At 46.7% G+C, this 21,132-nt stretch overlaps 2 protein-coding genes across 4 annotated transcripts in view; one reads left to right on the top strand and one right to left on the bottom strand.

Annotated features, from left to right (window-relative positions):
* Positions 1 to 10,240, bottom strand: part of grh (grainy head) — a 142,094-nt gene extending 131,854 nt beyond the window's left edge. For 2 of the 3 annotated variants that reach the window (XM_084579441.1, XM_084579443.1), the window contains exon 1: positions 10,069 to 10,239. In XM_084579441.1, coding sequence (XP_084435567.1) covers positions 10,069 to 10,190 — 122 coding nt within the window. In that variant the 5' untranslated portion in view covers positions 10,191 to 10,239. Of the gene's footprint in view, positions 1 to 10,068 lie in introns of all 3 variants that reach the window. The other variant, XM_084579442.1, reaches the window with a different exon arrangement.
* Positions 10,189 to 21,132, top strand: part of LOC146180232 (aminopeptidase NAALADL1-like) — a 192,368-nt gene continuing 181,424 nt past the window's right edge. Inside the window, exon 1 of the mRNA XM_084580354.1 lies at positions 10,189 to 10,354. Within this exon, the coding sequence (XP_084436480.1) occupies positions 10,189 to 10,354 (166 nt within the window). The remainder of the gene's footprint in view (positions 10,355 to 21,132) is intronic.

Below are 21,132 nucleotides of genomic sequence, written 5' to 3'. Positions count from 1 at the left end.
GGAGTTAAAGCTGAAAGGAACAATGAACTCAAGCTAGGATGACGTTAAAAACTGCATTTTTATAGTCCTCTTTCATTGTGTTCTGTTTCTCAAGTGAAACATGTTTTTCATAATTTATTTCGTTAGGATTTCTGTTAAGCTCTTTAAGAGTGCCGAGACTGCATCACTCCTTGATGCTTTCTCCTTGTTCGCTTGCATGATGAGTGGGTCAACATCCTGCATTTAAAACTAAGGTGTTTAGTGTTTATTTTGGAAACAAACTGTGACCCACAAGAAAACTATTTCCTCTTTTTCTTCGGGCCGTTACAAGTACGTTATCTACAAGAGGTAAAAGGTTGAATCGCCGCCCACAGCACGGCGTCTCTCATAGCCCTATATAGTTGATTTGGGACGTTAGACCCCATGAACCGAATGAAATAGTTGGCACTTTTTTTTTTTTTTTTTCCTGGTTACGGAGTGAGTGAAAAACGTTTATTTCTGATATGGCGATTACATATTGAGGGACGAGGAGTGGTACCCTCAGTCCAGGGTTCCAATAGCCCTCGCAGCTGCTTCAGCCCGGCGATATCATCCTCCATTTAGGGCAAGAAAATTTCCGCATTTGTGTACAAATCCATCCTGTGTTCAGCCGTATATACTTTCAGATGTTGAGTATAATATCTTGCATAACGCTATCGAGGGCACGTAAGCATACCGCAATAAGTAAAATTACTATCATTGTTTTGTGTAGCAGAAGTTATGTCTATTGTGACGTAAATATGAAAAGGACCGCTCCTTGTCCTGGTGCGTACATCCCTGTCCAATGCATACTTAAGTTTTCCAGTATTGCAGATTCGATGCACAGTGGCTCTTCGCTCAGAAGCACCCGAACGAGTGAGGAGTTATCCGCGTGGGACATTGAAAGGCCCACAGAAGAACAATGGATAGCATGCTGTTTATAGCACAGGAAGTAAACACGCACATGTCAACAACAAAGCGATAACGGCAGCACACCCAGCTAACACAGATATACTATTGCAGCACAAATATCTTCCTTGCTAGACCCATACTACCCTTTTTAGTGAAAGAGGAACAGAAGTATTTATGGGGGAACTATATGAAGGAGTGGTAGGACGAGGCGTATAGGAAAATGAGGTTTTTTGACGCAATGCATTGTTCTACTTTCCTCGCCAAATAGAAAAACCGAGTTTCTTAAAACCTCCTACCTTTAAGGGAGCAACAGCCTCTCCCCCCCTCCATCGCCTTAAATTCATTTCTGTAAGAAAGTTCGTGAAATAGCTTGTGCTTACAGCAGTTTACAGGTTTTTGTGTTTTCACTATTATCTCATAGATAAGATAAAAACTGAATTGTGCTCGATTATATCTGCCGCTCTTTCTATATCGACGGGGTGGTGTCCTCGTCGCTTACACAGAGCTGCACACTTCTAACTGGACGCGGCGCTGAGCGTCGCGGCTGGAGTAATTGAGGCCGCGCTAAACGACGCACCCAGCCAGCTTAGCTGGCCTCCGTCGCCGCTAAAAATACACGTACGCCCGGCGGCCTGGAGCACGCGTTTCGTGAACGAGCACGTGCTCCGCGATCATGCATGCGGTGCTCTTCCACTGAAGCTTGGCCCAGCGCGGATGACGACGCTGGCGCCCTCCTACGAAGTACACAGGCGTCATCAGTCGTCGTGCGTGCTGATCGAGCGGCTACTATATTATGCGTTTCTGGACGTGTATGGCTTTTGCGGTGTGAGAAAGAGGGGAGGGCACTAACTTTTACATGCACGAAAAGCGGACGGTTCCAATCGCCCGTGTAACAAAAAAAAAAAAAAAAGAAAAAAAAAAAGACCTTTAGTGCAAAGAATATGAACTTGCGGGTTAGTTTACCGTATTTTTCTGAAAGTAACGTGTTTGCTTCCCGGGTGCGTACATAATGGAGTACTCACACTCACAGCATCCGCATAAAGACCAGAACGTCGCGAAAAATGAGGGAATGGGTCGTTCTTTCCAAGCATAGGTTTTGTGCTTAAGATATAAGGGCATGCTCCGACAAGATGGCTTTGAAACAAGCCCATTAGCGGGCTACTTAACAAAAGTGGCTTATTGACTTGTTACGAGTTATGTTTATATTCGTCGCCACTGATTATAATTTGCACTGTGAACATCCCGATAACGCCTCGTGTTGGACAAAAGTAAACATAGCTCACGAGTCATGACACAAGTGTGACGCCCAACATGTGCTGACGGTATTGTCTATGGGTAAGTGCGACAACCGACAGGATTAGACTACTATGCATTCTTGCTGGGTGCGCCTAGGAAATGCACTATAGGAGTTCTAAGACTTCCGGTTTCTGAAGGGGCTCTTATTTTAAGCTTTATGCACCTATACACGATTTCCATTAAAAAGATTACCACTGCATGGAGTCCAATCATTTTTCTGCTTTTTGTTTTATATTCCCTTCGCGACCAAACAATAAAAAAAAAAAAAAAAAAGGAAACAAGAGAAAAGAAACGCCGTTCGCGCTAACAGCTCCATCATCGTCAATGAGCGCGCGATAAGCTGTCGCTTCCGTGCGGCCAAAAGTGCCGGTGACCTGTTCCAAGCCGCTGAGACGGCGACTGTCGGGTATACGTCACACACACGAAACACATGACCCTCCTGTCCTCTCTCCCTCAGAGACGTCGTATGGGAGGAGGAGGAAGGAGGCGTCAAACAGGCGCTGACCTTTGTGTTCCCCTCCCCCTCCTTTCCTACCGTCCCGCTCCTCACAAGGCTGCGCATGTTTGCGGCCAATTATCTTTCGACTTCGTCCACATTTCCGTGCCTTTGCAGGGTGCGCACACACCCCCGAAGGAAGCAATTTTCTCACTGGCGATCGAGAGGGGACTTCAGCTGCCGTATGTAGGAATTGTTTGCACACCGCTGCAGCGATTAGAAGAAACGCTTGCGTGTGTTTCTTCCTTGCTTTCCTCAATTGTTTGTCTTTATTCGTTGTACATCATGCGCGTTTTTTCGGTGACTGCAAACACTTTCGCCGGCTGCTCTTGAAGCAGACGAAGCTCGCATCGCGACCTCCCTTGTATACGTCGCACCACTAAAATATATGCCATTGCATTTATAGCATTATTCTATGACATTTTTTTCTGTACAGGCGCAGGTGACGCTATGCGTGCTTCCTCCCACGGCGTCTGTGAAAATAAAGCGTCGTCTACCCTGTGTTATGGAATGCCGGTGACGTGTACACATTGCAACGGTCATCGGGCTCCTTGTTCCGCGGATCTTCGCTCAAAAAGCCTATAGCTATTTATCATCATAGCACATGACTTTGTACCATCTCATCCAAAATTTGTATCCACCCCTTATGTAATGCCCCTTAAAAGGGATCTTTAAGGAAATAAAAATGTAATGAAATGAAATGATATTGAGCTCTCTTCTCTGATTTGATTGGATGAAGTCTATTTTTTAATTTTCGTCACATCGCACTGCGCTTTTGAAAATGTCACGGAGTGGAGCCGAGTTTTTTTAGGCTCGTCGCAATTACCCATTTCGCTCATTCTCTCGGAACGGAAAATTAACGAAACATATCTTCTTTTTTTTTCTTTGTTTAGTTTTGGCAGTGGACGGTTTAAGACTTCGATCTTTGCATCGACGCGATCCTTCAGAAGACAGAAGGAACTCTAATTGGACTTTCACGGTCGGCCGCCTTTATATCGGACTCTAAATGTTGCCTCGTTCACCCTTCGCGACTGACTGGAGATGGCGTTGTTAACCGGGTTTCGTGCGCCGCAGAGTCGCTGCTTTGCAGTGTGTGTAAAGCAATGCACTTGTGTTTACCACGTACACGTATTCAGCTGCTGACTGAGGGATAAAAAAAAAAAATCTGCGCAGGAGCGAAATAGACCGTGACTTGGGTCGCTTTATTGCCGCCGCCGAAGGGCAAAGCAATGGAAAGATTGTACTTTAGCACTGGGGAGGCCTTGCATATGGCGTGACAGCTAACTTCTTCTATATCGACCACATCCAAAAGGCATATATATATTCGCCTCCCCGTCACCCTCAGGATCTTGGCACGCTCCGAGCGGTGCCTGATTTGAGCGAATTTAGGGGATTATTGGAAGTTAACCCTAAGCTTTGATTCACGTTGTTACTGCAGATATACGTTTAATGATAAATGCAACATCCCCGCATTTCCAACAAACACGTAGTTTTTTTTTTTTTTTTTTTTCGACAAATGAAAACACCGACAGTCGCTCGGAGTAGTCTCGACTGACTCACGTGAAGACCACCCACTGCCTTTTACGAAAATTATTACGAGTGATATCTTATTCATCAAATGGACAGGAAAAAACATACAGGGAGTATGGTAGTTCATCTTTTTAATAGTTGCTGACATCTCAGCAACTGCCCAATTATCATCCTTGAAACAACGTGTAGCCGGTGAGCCCGTTGTTGTGTTCTGCATTTTTTGAAGGGTAAGTCAAAGAAGTTTGTGATGATGTCAGTTAATTTGTCTGCACGATGCGATTTGTAGCCTTCGCATGTGGTTGAGGTAACCGCTGCAAGTAAAATGTTTTCGTGATATCGAAATTAAAGGTGATGTAAATGTTGTTAAACAACCTTTGAGTGGTATATTAGATAGTTCTATACTATATACGCCAGAAAAGAAGGCAAAAGGTGCATGTCTGCCGGCCGTGAAAATAATTGTTTATTCCACCGAAAACTATGCTGATACGCAGCCGGCGGAAACGCAAGAGGGTATTCTACACAGGAGTCAGAGCACAGAAAAGATGCAGACAGGACGAGCGTAGCAAGAGACGTTCAAGTCAAAACGCGCGCTCTTACACACTAAATAGCAGATGCATGGCGCAAAGCCAACTTGTTTTACAAGGTAGTAATATGCAGAATGAAAACTCCGACACCATTTCGATACAGCCTTCGCTTCGAAAACGGTAGTGGCGTGACGTCACACACGTAGTAAGAAAGGAGAAAAGCTCAGTTCCGCTTTCAGAACAGAGAGCAGGGGTCATGAACGGCGTTTCAGAAAAACAGCTTCGTGTATCCAACAAGCGCCCCTGTCGGACCACTTTGCCTGTTCGGCGGCGCATACATCTGCAGCGGTCGTAGTGTTTCTAAAATGCGACGTGATGGCTGCTCCTTGCCTCGCGCAAGGAGTCACTGCCGCCAACGGCGTCGCCACTGCCTTCCCCCGGCTTCTTTCCACCAGTGCCAGCGGCGCGGGAGTCGATCTTTGTTTTTATTTCTCCCCGGCTATGCCCCGTGGCGCCGGCGGCCAGGTATTCCAGGTACCGGGAAGGAGGTTGGCGCCATTTTGAACGGCTCCCTCTCCCGGCGAGGGCTGCGGTCGCCATCTTGGCCGGACGCCGCCACGGAACCATCGCGCGTGCCTCGGCGGCAGTGGCGCACAAAGCGGACGAACGAAAGGCAAACAGTTTATTTAGTCCACATCCCTTTGTCGGTTTCTTGTGGGTGCAGCAGACAAGGCGAGGGACGGATTTTCTTTTTTCGGTGTCGTCTGCTTTCAGCGCCATCAGCAGCGTGTAAGCTAGTTTCTTATGAGATCCCCGATTGTTAAAAAATAAAAACATAGACCGCTGATCAATTAAAAAAAGAATCCACTGCATACAAGACGGCGTATACGTGGTGCGTTTGTATAAGAGTACAAGTCCTCCGTGTTGCTGCAGGTGAGCTTGCAACGAGGTGCAGATTAAGGGTATAGAGAAAGCAAAGCTAGCCGCGAATGAATAGTTGGGTTTTGTTGGCATGCAGTCTTACAGAATGTATTTCTGCGCGTTTTGCAGGCAGTTTCACGTGCTTGCTGTTTATATTTTTGTGCCGTGTTTTTATGTTTTATTTTTTTTTTTCGCACTTCGGGAGCTGTTTGCTTTCTAAAGTAGTCTGCTTTGTGGGTTTGTATCCAAGGCAGCGCAGAAAAAGAAAACACAATAATAATAATAAACAGGTGTCCGCATCTTATCAGATGAGCTAACGGTTCATGCCCCATTATTAAATCCCCAACTTTTGTTTCATTGTCCTTCACTTTCGTAATGGTTTAGTAGCAAAGGAAAAAGAATTCGTGAACTCTTATGCAGCAGCAGAGAGCATTTTGCTGCTTAACCTCAGTTGTCCTGCTTTGTTATTGTGAAAAAAAAAAAAAAGAAGAAGAAAAAGCCTTCACTCCTTCTTATGTCAGTTACACCTTGCAATTTCTGCATTTTCTTGAACCTACCTGGCGCGAAAACTTGGCTGTTTCCACGCTATTGTTTTGCACGGCGTGGCGGTGTCACATCTATCTTGGGACACTTGATTCTCAGCCTTCCTTTCACGAGTATGTGTACGCGCAAGGGGCGGACGTCTGAAGCAGACAGTATGGGATTATGTGCGCAATTTGGCAAGCCGGCCAATTATTGTGCGCGTCGTAAAGACTTCCCCTTTCCGTTGGCGTCTTCGTCTGATGAACTCGCAAAGCGTGACCGGTCACGCGTAGATCTGCACACACCCGAGCGATGACGACTCGTGCCAGGGTGGAAGCGGCGCGACTGTCTGCATGCGAATGGCGCATTCGCGGCACAGCCATTTAAGAAACAAAACAAAATGTGACACAAAGTTAGAAAACTTGGAGCCTTGCCCCGTCACCTATATAGAAAATTCGTTGCGCTCAAATAAAGTATTTGTTGAGTGCACATTCTAAAACACTCCATGGAAATGTGCTACTAATAACGACAATATAACAAACACTCCTTAACTGCGACCGTTATCAGACATCTCGAGCGGAAGGTTGTTTGAAAATACAGCGGACGAATCAATGTACGGAGTTACGACAGCGGAGTTGGCGATTCTAGACTTTGTAGCAATGTTCACTTCATGGAGGGCCTGTCTAGCAACCGCCATTTCACAGACATTCAGCAGCAGTCACGACGTGCGAAACAAACGGGAAATTGTCCTGCATATAAGGGGACAATCGTCTGCGTCGGTTAGTCGGTTAGACGGCGTCGCGAAAAAAATTTCCGCGTCGTCTGCTCAATGCAAGCCAAGTTGCAAAATTAGATGTAGGGGCTTTCGTGGTCATTTTTTAATACACTAGAGTCAGAGGAGTGTTTCGTTTCGGGACGATGACTAGTAACTGCCGCGCGGTGTTACGTGCTTCTCCCCTACTCAGCGACGCAAACAATCCTGCCAGATGAACGAATCACTCGAGAAAATAAGCGCTTGCCCGGAGAGAGGAAAAGTTTGAATAAAAAGAAGACACGAACAAGAAGGTGCGGCACGAGGAAGAGAGGACGACTTCGCGAGGCCAATTTCGGTATATGCGCTAAGCGTCGTCGTCTGCTCGGCGATGACGTCATGCTCGCACTGCCGCCATCTTCCTCGCCTCTCCGAAACGTCCTTCTCGCGACAACGTCATCGCTCCCCTGGGCAGACGTGGAATCAAAGGGCAACTCGTCGAAACGCAGCGCTTGCGTACGCAGACCGAAGCGACAAAGAAATACAAAAATAAAATGACGACGAGAGAAGCGGAGATATGCTGCGCGTGGAGAGAGAGAAAAAAAAAAAAACGTTGCTTCTCGCATAAACAACGTTGCGTGACGCGTCGGGCAGCATAATATCGTCGCGCGAGCGTGCTTCAGAACAATCGATGCGGAACACAGAAAACAGTGAGCCTTTGGCACGTTTTCTTTCCTTTTTTTTCCCCCATTCTTATACATACATAACTTGCGTTAGCGCCTGACTGCAACCCCTAATCACACCATATGGGATGGTCACGATGTCCATACGTTCGCTGTGCAAGAATGTCACCTGTCGCGGAAGACACCTGTCCGAAGGTGTATGCCTGCCATTCTTTACTGCTTTCCCATCTCGATTACGAAGCGACAGACAGCGGTTTTGAGACTCGAGGACAGAGCGCCGATAGGAGGACCTTCGCTGTGTATATAAGCTATTCTAGCGCCCCGAAAAAAAAATATATAAATGACTTTAGCTGACCGGCAATAATGATCGAAGCCAAGAGGACGGAAGAAAGTACCCCACCTTGATGGAACCCACATCCGGCTGTCGACACGCAGGACGAGAAAAGAAAGTGCATAAAGGCAGAATCGATTAAACGTGGCGTCCGTGAAGAAGGCGACGTCTATCGCCGGCGAAGACAGCTTTTCTCTCTCGCGGAGTGTTCCGAGTAAACACTTTTCTGCGCCCTTCCTTTTTGTGCGCGTTCGTATGTGTTGAAAGCGTGTCCATTGTCGGGGGAGGCAGCTATGCACAGTGTTGGGCGTCAGTACCTGACGCGTCGGGCGCACGAGAGGTAAATGCCTGACCGAGCTGGAATGCCCCCCACAATAGGTTCGACGAACCGAGTACGGCCGTCCTGTAGGTACACAAAGGAGCTCTCGTTCCACCTTCCACGCGCTGTAACCGCCCTTCCCCTCCAACCAATTCCAGCAGGTAAACTTTGTTCGCCTGACTCTGACAAGAGGGTGCACGAGTGTACTGTTGGTTTTCTTGCTGCATGTGTATCTCGCTTTTCTTTTCGGTGGCGCCGAAAAACCGTGGTCTGCAAAAAAAGAACGATCTCCTTCCTTTTCCCCCTCGAAACTTGAAAGACGGTTGGGCTATTCCTCTTTCGCTGTCATGCTTGTCCTATCACCTCCCCCCCCCCCCCCCCTTCTTCCTTTCTGTCTATATTTTCCACCTGTTGCTCGAAGCTGTCAAGGATGTTTTGACAATGTTGGTTGACCCATTGGGCTTAGAGCGGCAAATTTACAGCGCAGTTGTTTCGAATACTTGCATTGCCATCGACGGCAGAAATAAGCATCGAAATTTGAAAGCTCATTAATAAGGGCTCAAGCAAATGATGACCCTTCTATTTGGCAACATGCTGCATTTGTGCGATGAAAGTTTTCAACGCTGTAATGATTATGAGGAATCGCTTGAGAACAAAACAGCTATTAACGTGGTAAACAGACGTCAATCTATGTTCGGGTAACAGAAAGTACCTGCACTTTCGCACATATGAGTGATAGCAATGCGTTATATATAATTACCACCATCTTCAAAAGGCTCCAGCATACGAGCGATTCAAGAGCTTTCATCGCTCGCTGCAGATCTAGTTGTGCGGTGGTGACCAGCGCGATGGGCGGAGCTACCGCTATAGAAAGCTGCTAACAATGCTAATGCACAGCAAAGCGCTGATGATTGCTACACGCGCCCGTAACTCAGTATTCGGCTCATGTAACCATCGCCGAGCTCCGTCCAATCGCGATTCCGCGCCCGCCTAAGCAGGTCGTATACGGCCATCCAGATCGTATCGTCGGTCGCGAAACGCTCCGAATCCCCGCTCGACGAAGCTGTCGTTGTTTTATGTGCATAGGAGCGCCACGCGGCCTCTCCCGGTATCGCGCGCACAACAAGGCCTGGCGGGGACGCGTCGGGGCGCTTTCCAAGGTTCTCGGTGAAAGATGTGATCTTTATGTACGCCCGCACGTACCCTTCTGCGAAGCGCGAGGTTTGCAGGTAACACAGCCTACGTCGAACGAGACGCGAGGCCTCGAGACTCGGAAATGCGGCTTCTGGAACAGTAATGGCGCCCCGTAGCACAGCTTGCAGACTGTGCGCTGTCTTGGCTAAGCAGACGACGGCACGCATACCATCGCCCTGGCAGACGACGTGCCACGGCCGTCACGAACGCGGGAAGAAGGCGGTGGCGACGCGGAGTCCACGTCATCATCGAAAGCAAGGCAGTGGAACAAAGCGAAAACGTCGCCACGGCGACGACGTGTCATATAATCCCGGCGCTTGTAGACGCGGGGCTTGAAGGTGTTGTCGACGGCGTTGGCCTTCGGAGGCGACTTGCGAGCGGAGCACCAGGACCGACTTCGGAAGACGACGACAAGTGTTGTCCGTGGGGCAGAACAAAACGGCATATTCGGCACACCCCCGCGCTTCGACGTTGCCTGGGCGGTTGCGGCAGCCCCGGATGTGGCGCGGCACACGGGGACAGACACTATACAGACACGGACCACACCAACGCCATCGCACACGCAACAAGGTATGGAGCACGGGCAACCCACCTGTGGGGCCCGCGAGCGGCGGCTGACGGTGTCGTCGGTGCTGGCTGGCCGACCCGGTCCTCGCTCGTCGGTTCAGGGCTACCGGCTAAACCCGAAAAACCAGTCTCCTGCTCGTCCGCCATGGCTGCCAACCTGTTTGGCGGCTCGGCGCGCGCCGTCAGCGAGCCATGCGGCCGTTACGCCTGGCCTGCCGCCGATGCCGGCTGCTCGCCGGTGCAGGTGTGGTGGTGGAGGGAGGGAGCCCCCTCCTCGCCTCCTGAGACTTCTTTCCCCGCCCGCCTCTACCGTGAGCCGAGCGACACCTGACGGCGCCATCTTGGCCCGCGGGACAGGTGCACCATGCGCGCGGGGAGGGAGGCCTTCGCCAGCCACTTCTCTCCTGCTGGGAGAGGACCCTGAAGATTTGAGCCGAGTGGCGCGCTTTGCTCCTCAGCCATCTCCCGTGGTGCCGGGGCAGGGGCACAGGGAGGTCTCGGCCTTCGGTGCCGTATAGTCCGCCGACTACGCGGTCGGGACAACAGAACGAATGCGCTCCCGTGGTCGTTCTGCCGAAGGCTTCGCCGTACAACACGGCGTTTCAGCACACCCTTGTGTCAAAGAGGCACACTCCATCTGGGTTGTGCAGTGTAGCTTCATTTGTACCGTCAGCGCTCCAAATCTGTCGACGAAAACCCCTCTCCTCGGTTCTCGTTCTTAAGCAACCAATCACTACCTTCATATGGGAAGTCAGCCAACACGTCAAAATGGTAGCCACATCCCCCTGCAGCCTACGCCGAAAATGAATGTGCCACTTGTGCATTGACCTTACAGGCCTTGACAGCTTTTGTAGCACTCCCTAACTCTGGAGGACGAGGGTTTTACTGTACCTTCAAAGTTCGGAGTTTTCCTGCAAATATCTACTGAATATATATATATATATATATATATATATATATATATATATATATATATATATATATATATATATATATATATATATATATATATATATATATATATGGCCCCAAAGCAAGATTGATGGCACTTATATTTTTGTGGAAGGCCGGTGGATATGCAAGATATGTTGATACTATATGTCTGCCGTTCGGTTTATTACCTGGCTTCCGTTGTGGAAGCACAAAGTGGTTGTGGAAGGTGCCGATTCTTCTGTTCTGACTGGTCGTGTGCTGTTGTATACGTCCTTTGGCTTTCCACAAACGCAGGATCCTGTTTTCGTTTTAAGAGGGAGACGACGTCAAAGTCAGCAACAAATACGTTTCTTTGCTTGCCTATATAGGCCGATCTGGGTCCATCATGCCCTACTCGCTCCGTGGGGACGAATAATGTTAGTCGATGATGCGTGGTCAGTCATCGACCGCACGAATCAGTCTATGATGCGCGCCTCGCTCCGCTGATCACAGCTGTCCAGCTGCCTTCGACGTAAACATACAAGGGCGTTAAGCCTTCGTAGCATTGGAGTCATTAAGTGCAGCGAATACGTCGGCACTGTAAAGCCTAACGCTTACGTCCTGCACTCAGGCGCTATCACGATCAGATATCTCCGCGATAATATATATACGACTCGATGCCCAAGCGAATATTTTATAAAACAGGGTGCACTGCCCTGCTTATAAGTTTCTTCAAGGACGCATTCTCGCACGCATGATGCACTCTATGTATGGCAGTGTCGTAGCCAGAAATAAATTTCAGGGGAGGCGTGAAGGGGTGTTGTATGCCACCAGTAAAAAAAAAGGAAAAGGGGGGGGGGGAGCGAAAAAGAAAACACCCCTTGGTTATGCCCTTGTACGGTAGTAATTCTAGTAGCGACTGTTTGAAATGGCTTACTTGCGCTTCAGTCGGTTGCGCTATAAGCCTTTGAAAAATATAGAGAACACCTATGCCACTGGTATCGTTGAACGCAGGGGCCCCGCAGCGACGAATTAAAGCCGGTGCCGACCTTCTAAACAATTCACACAACAGACAATCTATGCTGAAGTGACATGCCTAATGATCTCGATGGCACCGGAGTTATGGAAGAACGCTAACATCGTCTTAATTCGTAAGAAAGGGGACGCTAAGATCTTGAAAAATTACAGAGCCCGCAGTCTGCTTACTATCCGCTATGTACAGGGTATAATCGCTAATAGAACCAGGACAACCTTAGACTTCAATTAACCAAATGATCAAGCAGTTTTTAGAAAAGGATACTCTACCATCGGGCATATCCGTACTATTAACCAGGTGATAGAAAAGTGCTCGCAAAAATTAAAGAGTACTGCAAAATCAGCATTGGAGTAATGCGAAAGCACGATCGATGCTGCTGGTGATTCCTTCTGGCTGTTTCTAGTTGCGTTATTCACGTCTTGTTTACCCATTTTAGTCTTTGGAACTTTCAAATAGTGCGCCCTTCCTATGCCCTTTTTTGGCTCTATTTCTGGTTGCGTGACGTCACATCCTTGGCGTCACGCTAATTCACTTCTTGTTTACCCATTTTATTCTTCGGTACTTTCATATTGCACGCCAATCCCTTCATATGCCCTTTTTCGGCTCTACTTCCGGTTGCGTGGCGTCGCATCCTTGACGTCACCTTAATTGACTGATTTAATAAACTACTTTAGTATTTGATACATTCAAATGTGACGCCAAGCCAATGGCTAATGAGACCAATTTCGCCTTTACTTTAACATTTTTTGCCTCTAATTAATTACCTAATCAGCTTATATGCCTATTATTTTTTCGTACACAACATTATGTCACCCTCTATCGATTGACACCACTCATTAACCTCCACCACTTCTCAATTACTCACAATTGCTGCGGACAAGATTTTGAGTGTTCTGCCTCTGATTTATTTATTTTATTTGTTTATTTGTACATACTGCAGCCCTATTGGGTTATTGCAGGGGTGGGCAAAAAATAACAACAAGGAACAGAACAAAAGGCGAGTAGCAGACAGAATACGAGCAAAACGAACAAAACGCAGTTAAAAGCGGCAAAAATTGTTCAATAGCTGCTAAAAACGAGTTTAAAGGAAGAGAACGAGTATGACCAGGCAAGGAATTCCAGCATTCGATTACACGCGGAAAGAAACTGTATATAATTAATTACCTAATTAACTTATTTGCCTAATCATTTCTCCAGCAACAACATTACATCACCAATTATCGATTGACAGCACGCATTAACCTCTACCATTTCTCAATTACTCGCAAATACTGCGGACACGATTTTGCTGTTGCGGCCTGCGGACTCAATCTGCGGACACGGCCTGCGGACGCGGTTTGCGGACAGAAATTTATGAACATAGCGAAGTAATGCTTTCGAATTAATATAATCAGCCTTTGCCTAGTATTCATTAACTATACGAGAAAGCATTTTACTCAGTAGAAACATATTGAATCATGCAAGCATTGCGAAATCCGGGTGTAGATGAGAACTGGAATATAGCAGCAGCACAGCAACCGTATAGTTCTGTATATAGAAAGTGATAAAATTCCCAGAATGAAAATTGTTAGGCAAAGAGACACGATCTCCCCAGTGCTATTTACAGCTTGCTTAGGGAGTGTATTCGAAGGCATGGAATGGGAGCAGTTAGGCATCAGGGTCGATGGAGAATATCTCAGTAATCTGCAATTCGCGGATGACTTTGCCTTGTTAAGTAACTCAGGGGACCAACTGCAACTAATGATAAATGATCTAGACAGGAGAAGCAGAAAAGTAGGCTTGAAAATCAATATGCAGAAGACTAATGTAATGTTCAACAACCTCGGAAAGGAACAGCAGTTTACATTAGGTAGCGAAGCACTGCAAAAGTGCATGATATAGCGAATATGTATACTTATAGGACAGATTACTAGTAACCGCATGCACATCCGGACCATGAAAGGGAAATAACTAGGATATTAAGATTGGGATGGAGCGCGTTTGACAAGCACTCGTAGATAACGACTAGCTGCAGCTTGCCGATATCGCTCAAGAGGAAGATATCTAGTATAACAGTTGCATATTACCTGTACTTACCAATGGGGCTGACAGGTAGAGGCTAACGAAAAGCTGGGGACAACGCAGAAAGCTATGGAATGGAAAATGGTAGGTGTATAATGTTAAGAGATAGGAAACGCGTAGAGTGGGTCAGAGAAGTAACTTGAGTTAATTACATTCAGAAATTAAGGAGAATAAATGAGCTTGGGCAGGGCATGAAGTGCGAAAAGAGGATACCCGATAGTCGAAAAGTGTAACAGTGGATGCCAATTAAGCGAAGGAAAGCGTAGCATGAGGCGGCAGAAAGTCAATTGAATGCAGTCAGCATAGGACCGGGTTAATAGGAGGAATATAGGAGACACCTTCAACCTGATGTGGGTATATAGTCCGGCTGCTGCTGATGATAATGCCGAAGTGCCCAAAAGACAAATTCATTCAAAGCCAATGCACCAGAAATGAAGGAATGAAGAAATAAGCTCAGAGATTGAGGCAGGTCTAGCTATGGCAATATCAATTCACCTAAGAGAAAGTATGTACAAAAATACAGCAAGACACAGGGACTTAAACTGTAGACCAGAATAGTAAGAAATATAGCGAAAACAAGCCGTGCCTTGTCGCCGAGACCATGATTGATCCATTGAGTCTGGATATTAAATATATACTTTCATAGATCAATATATACAGTTGAATCATAGTTTTTATCTAAGACACAGTACATATATATATATATATATATATATATATATATATATATATATATATATATATATATATATATATATATATATATATATATATATATATATATATATATATTCTGTGCATGAGTGATAAATGAGACATTAATTTTCCCTCGACAAACCGTGCAGTTATTCACTGTTGTGTTGTCGAAACAATTGGATTTCAAGCTGATAGGTTATAGTCGTCGAACGTGTTCACTTTCGTGGGTGTGTATAGTAATGATCTACCGGATGATGCAGTTGATAACCCTAAAACTTCACTAATCTGTTAATTACCCTAAAAGCCTTTTCCTGAGGCTATTTGACTTCGTCTTTGAGCGTCTTGCACGGTGTATCTCCAATTGTCTGTTCACATAAACAAACTTGGAAGGAGAAAGTAAAGTTTATAAAACACTGAGAGGTTTCCGCGTTAAAATTTCAAAATGGAAATTTGATTAAGCGGTCATGCGAGTGGTGCATTTCTGTCTCACAGTTTTAATGAAAAGGAAATGGCCGATACGACGCGTTACATTAGCATATATTAAACAGCGACCAACTTGTAGTCCTTGAGCTCTAACGTGAGATGTAATCAGAGCTCGAATATTAATAAGGCGTGGACGGATTTAAGGGGGCCGGGCTCAAGTTACTGTCCATTGTAAGCGCCGACAGTCCTTCAGTCCTTCGGTTTCTTGTCTTTTTGAAAGAAGAATTGCTTTACCTCTGCATCGGCCCCAGCCTTTCAAAGAAAAAAAAAAAGATATTACGATGCAAGATAGTATTTGAATCAATCAAAGGTTTTCTAAACATTTCTTCGAATATGAAGACTAATGTGAAATAAAAACTAAAAAGAAACGCAATGCGCAATATATATCCGTAAAGAAATCGACGCCTATGCAAGTATGTGATGATATGGCACCGATAAACATGGACTGCTGATTTAAATAGGAAATTAAAATTTCCTATCCGCCGTTATCTTGGCTACGTTTATGTGGATGGCATGATCGAGTGGCCTATATATAGATAGCGCTGTGCGAATAGTATGCGATGATTAGCACAAATCTTGGTTGGCAATAAACTTACAAAACGAACCACAGTTGAAAGCTCCAGACGCAGCACTGCATGCGGCATTATAACGGCACAAAACTTGTGGAGATAAATCTAAGCTGTTAAAATACATAACACTAATTTCCCCTTAGCTGGTCACAACGCGAATTTAGTGTGATACTATGAGAGTCAAGTTAGAATCTGTGAACAAATTACCTTTTTTTTTTATAGTGAAAGAGAAGAGCCACACCTGAGCCGGGACATATACGACATGAGGCATGGGCGTCAAGCAAAGTTGCTAAAATTTGCTAAGCCTTACCGCGTCGTCGTCCTTGTATCACCGTTATATGAACGCTTGCCACACGATTGGAGGGCTTGACCTTAATCCGCGCATACTGATCGCTGCCTGATGGTATAGGTTTGGGTCGTTACAACGGGCTTGCAACAAAACTCGTGTCCATAATTTGAAAAATATTTGAGAAGTTAATAAAGTATTTTAATCGGTTCGAATAATTTCCAAAATACTCTGATTCGTGTGAACGTGGCATATACCCAGAAATTTTCGACATTTTCTAGGAAGAGTTCTTGAACACAACGTTTTCACGTATCGTGCTACAATAACGTATACGAACGTATACATCCGCACATTTCCCCTTGCCGGTTCTGCTACTAATTATCGTAAAAGCGCCCCATTCTTAATGGCTAGAACAAATATTACAATCAAACTTTTGGTATGCGTAGGATGATCACATAGTTTTCTCAAATGCGATTTCCAAATGCGCTTTCTGTCTTTTCGCGTGGATTATAATGCATATTACAGGTTATTATGTGTTTTGTTCTGTATTTATGTATTGCGCTTTGGCGCTTGCACATTTTTAAAAGTCTTGCGTTCTTGTGTGCCAGTGCGCTGTAATACCCTCGACTGAGGGTCTTTAGGTGTTTATTGGATAAATAAATAAATAAATAAATAAATAAATAAATAAATAAATAAATAAATAAATAAATAAATAAATAAATAAATAAATAAATAAATAAATAAATAAATAAATAAATAAATAAATAAATAAATAAACAAATAAATAAATAAATAAATAAAAGGTGTTCTACAAAACTGCAGAACTGAATCACAAAAACACAGCTCATTGGTTTTCCAAGGCATTTTACTTGTTTCGGACCCAGTACATTTTTTTTTTTTCAGCTGTGTTTTGAAGCTCTGGCTAAAGGTTTCACGGGACGGTACCTTTTCCCTCGGTTACGTCGATTTTCAGTGTTCGACGTATCACGCGAAGCTTTCGCACATGTTCGGTACTACGACAGTGTGTTCGTGCACAGTCATTATAGGGCAAATACAAGTTGACAAAATTCCACAACTATGGTCGCACGCGGTGGCTTTCTTTAGCCACTATTTTTCCAGTGTGTACACACACACTGCCCGCAATGCGCGAATATCGAGTGTGGCAATAAACAGTTTGTCACAGTTTGTGTTGCGTGCGTGAACAACAGCGTGTCTTTCTGTTGCTTCGCAGAAGTCGTTGGACAGCAGCGTTGAACTACAAATTTACTCGTGGCTATTTCCATGCAAACAGGCGATTTTCGACCATGTACCGAATTGTCAAACGGTCGCGATATACCTTCCGTTCGCGTGTCTCGATCGACGCTAAGCGACGGCCTTTGGGTCCCTTCACGCCAACTTCTAACCAACTCCACGTACGCGAAATTTAACGAGAAGATAAATTTGCAGGCTGAGTCTGTCCTCCAATAAATAGTGGACGAACAAAAGCGGATTGTGGGACGAGGAGACGACGAAGTGTCTCTGCTGAGGTGGCTGCTCATCGCTTGAGTGAAAACCTTACCTTTCGCGTAAATACGATCCTTACATCAAGAGAATTGACTTCTCAGAGTCCGAGGAGGTTCCGACGGCTCATGTATCATCTGGTAGAGTGGCATTCATCACGTAATTCCTGCAGCTGAACTGCGCTCTGGGACTAGGCCTAGTGCCGTCCGTGGCACGCTGGCGGAGGTACCTTCGTCGGCGCCGCCTGTCTCGACGGCATTACCGACCGCACAATTGACATCCGAGCCTGGGTCCCAACTCCTGGTTCCTGCTCCTGGTCCATCGGCTGCAGCACATATCCTGCCGTCTCAAAATGCACATCAGCCCGTGAGTGATCTGTCCCGAGGGCGGAGGTCGGGAATGGCTAACCAGCTTCCACTTGGTGATGGAGTGAGCAGCCGAGCACGCCAATGGACGTGTCTTCAGCGCTACCTTCTGGACGGGCGGCACAGCGCGGTGCTCAGAAGCGTCCTTCAGAAGACATTGCACCGGGATCATCTACCGCAAACAACAGTTCACAAGGCAAGCGTTCCTGTACAACTGATCACCCGGTATTTTCAACACCCGGATCACCATGCTATAAAGTGACCATTAAGGCTCTGACAACCAAGTGCCTTACTGAGATACCGAACAGAGTTATTCAGGCGAATCTGGACGCATGTCTTGGAACCAAGGGTTTCCGTGGTTTCACGGCCAGGAAGAAGTCGAATACAATTGCTGTGTGGCTCCCGAGTTTGGCTGCTGTTGAGTGTCTTCAAACACTTAAGTGTATTTCAGTAACAAGCGAAGTCTCGGTTCCAGTCCAGGTTTACCTTGTTGATGGTTCCGATCTACAACGCTGCATTGTCTACAACGTAGACGTTGACGAGGACCAGGCTACACTGCAGCGTGAGCTCTACTGCCCTACTCATCGTGTGATTCAAGCTCGTCGCATGGGAAAGGGGCGCTCTTGCATCGTCACCTTGCAAGGCCCCGTGACTCCCCCAACTCGCCTATACTATTATGGCTGCATTCTACGCCCTCGACCATATAAACCAAGTGTCGTCTACTGTTATACCTGTTTCTGACCTGGACATATGCATAGGTCCTGTCCTTTTACAACACCAGATGACGCTATGCCAGAAGAAACAGTATCTTACAGATGCGGACTTTGCAAAGCTAATGACCATGACATCACCTCTCCAACTTGCCCAACAAAGCAGAAAGCAACTCAGAAGGTCCGTCGTGGAATACAAAGGCAATGGTCTCAACAGGGTACTTCACCGCCGATTCAGACATTCAACAGATTCGAGGCTCTCCAGTTGGATGACGATGAATGGCCACAGCTATCTGAGACAGAGCCACCGGCAGTCTGTACACCACATGCTTACAGCGCTAATGTGAGTGCACAACGTCGTCACAAACAGAGTACAAACGGGAAGGACATGCCGGAACCTCCGCAGGACGATGTGACAGCAGTTGACGACCACATTGAAAGGCTTTTAGCGGAGGTCTATAAGCTCCGCAAACATCGTGAACTGCTTGCTCGTCGTAGGCGAGCAACGGAATCTCAGACCGCGAATATCAAGGCTGCCTCGCCAACGATTATGTCCCACACTCCCATGCCGTTCCCTGATTCCCAAAAGTCTTCTGCTGCCCTGCCTGATAACTCTTCGAAATCGTTACTGAGGTTTATGGTCACTCAATTATCTAACCTGACATCTGTGCTTTTGCGACATCTAGACTCATAATCAAGATGGCGACTACAAGATATCGCGGTGTGCTTCAGTGGAACTGTAGAGGGCTCTCCACAAAGGTTGGAGAGCTCAAATCCCGTCTTCGCATGAACAAGCTTCATGTATGGGCCATGCTACTGCAGGAGACCAACGCGTTGCCACCCATTCCTGGTTTCAGTGGATACGTGTCTCCTTCCATGGACGACCGACGTGTGCACACGGATACTCCTCCGGGAAAGGTGGCTGTGTATGTTGACACACGGTTTCCTCAGGTACGCCTTGCTCTGGATAATTGGTGTACTTCATATCAGGAGGTTGTTGCAGTGGCAGTCAAATTTGGTAAGGCAACTGTTGTAGTTGTGTCAGTCTATGTAAGACCTGGTGGTGGCTCTCCCTCCCGCATAAACCTGGGATGGTTACTGAATGTTAGGCAACAATACCCGGGATGTCCAGTTTTAGTTGAAGGTGACTTCAATGTGCCTCACCCGGACTGGGGATACCCCACCTTAAGTCCTCGCGGCAGGCGAGTGCGAGACGCCTTTACGGATGCGCTGTTTATTCTCCTGAACCATCCAGATACACCAACAAGGACTGTGCTTAATACTAGGAGTGGAACATACGCTCCAGATCTTACGTGGTGGTCAGGAACCGGCACCCCCTCGTGGCACTTAGAGCCGGACTGCTGGGGCAGTGACCATCATCCTATTGTCATCGGTATCTATCCATCACAGGCCCGACGATTACGCCGCAAGTGTACAGTTGTCCATTGGGACAATTTCCGCGCCATTCTTCAAAACCACTCTGTGGAGTCGGCACCATCGCTTCTAGACCGCATAAAAAGAGCACTAAATGAGGGTACAACCATTACCTGGGTGGAGGTTGGTCGACCAACACCGAATGTGCCTCTGCTCAACTTGTGGGCTGCTCGTCGACAAGCGGAATTGACTGCAACCAGAGACTCAACTTCTGCGCATGCACGTACAAGACTAAATTACATACTGCTAAGGCTCGAAGGTATGAGCGTGATCTCTCACGACGACAATGGTACCTGTGGTGCGAGCAGTTCTCCACACAGTCATCGGATGCCCATCTTTGGCGAACTTTCCATGCAATGGAGCACGGTTGTCGTCGTCCTGATGCAGCGGCCACAGCATGCTTTGCAGCAAACTTGTCTCCGAATGATTTCGCAAGACAAGCAGCACGCAAGTTTTTCCCCAAGTACGACGTGTTGCCTGCACCAGTTACAAGATCTTACTTGTGGGGCATGCCAGCCCATGTCGATAAGCTGCCATCTGCTGCCGACACCGAGGGAATCGCGAGCCCATTCTCCATGCCCGAATTGCTCGCAGCTATAGATGAAGCCAACCGAAAGACAGCGCCCGGTCCGGACTCTATTACGTACGAGGTTTACAAGAACCTCAGTGGTGATGCACTTCCTCAACTCCTTGACACCATTAACAAGGTATGGCTAGACGGCGATGTACCAGACAGCTGGAAATAGGCTATTGTGATCCCTATTCCAAAGCCGGGGAAAGCACCAACAGACCTAAGCAACTTTCGACCTATTTCCTTAACGGTAACAATTTGCAAGATTGCTGAGAAAATGCTCGCCACACGAATCTCGTGGTGGCTTGAACATCACGGTTTCTACCACCCGGCCCAGATTGGCTTTCGACCATCTATAGGCACAGAAGACGGATTGGCTGTCCTGGCGTCCTCCGTATTATCATCAACACGCAGCCACAATGTACGCACCGTCCTCGCCATGGATGTAGAAAAGGCTTACGATAAT

This window comes from Amblyomma maculatum, chromosome 9 (assembly GCF_055883805.1).
Source record: "Amblyomma maculatum isolate TAMU_Amacu chromosome 9, ASM5588380v1, whole genome shotgun sequence".
NCBI lineage: Eukaryota > Metazoa > Arthropoda > Arachnida > Ixodida > Ixodidae > Amblyomma > Amblyomma maculatum.
The sequence above is the reverse complement of the archived record's forward strand: the minus strand, read 5'-3'. Positions and strand labels throughout refer to the sequence as shown.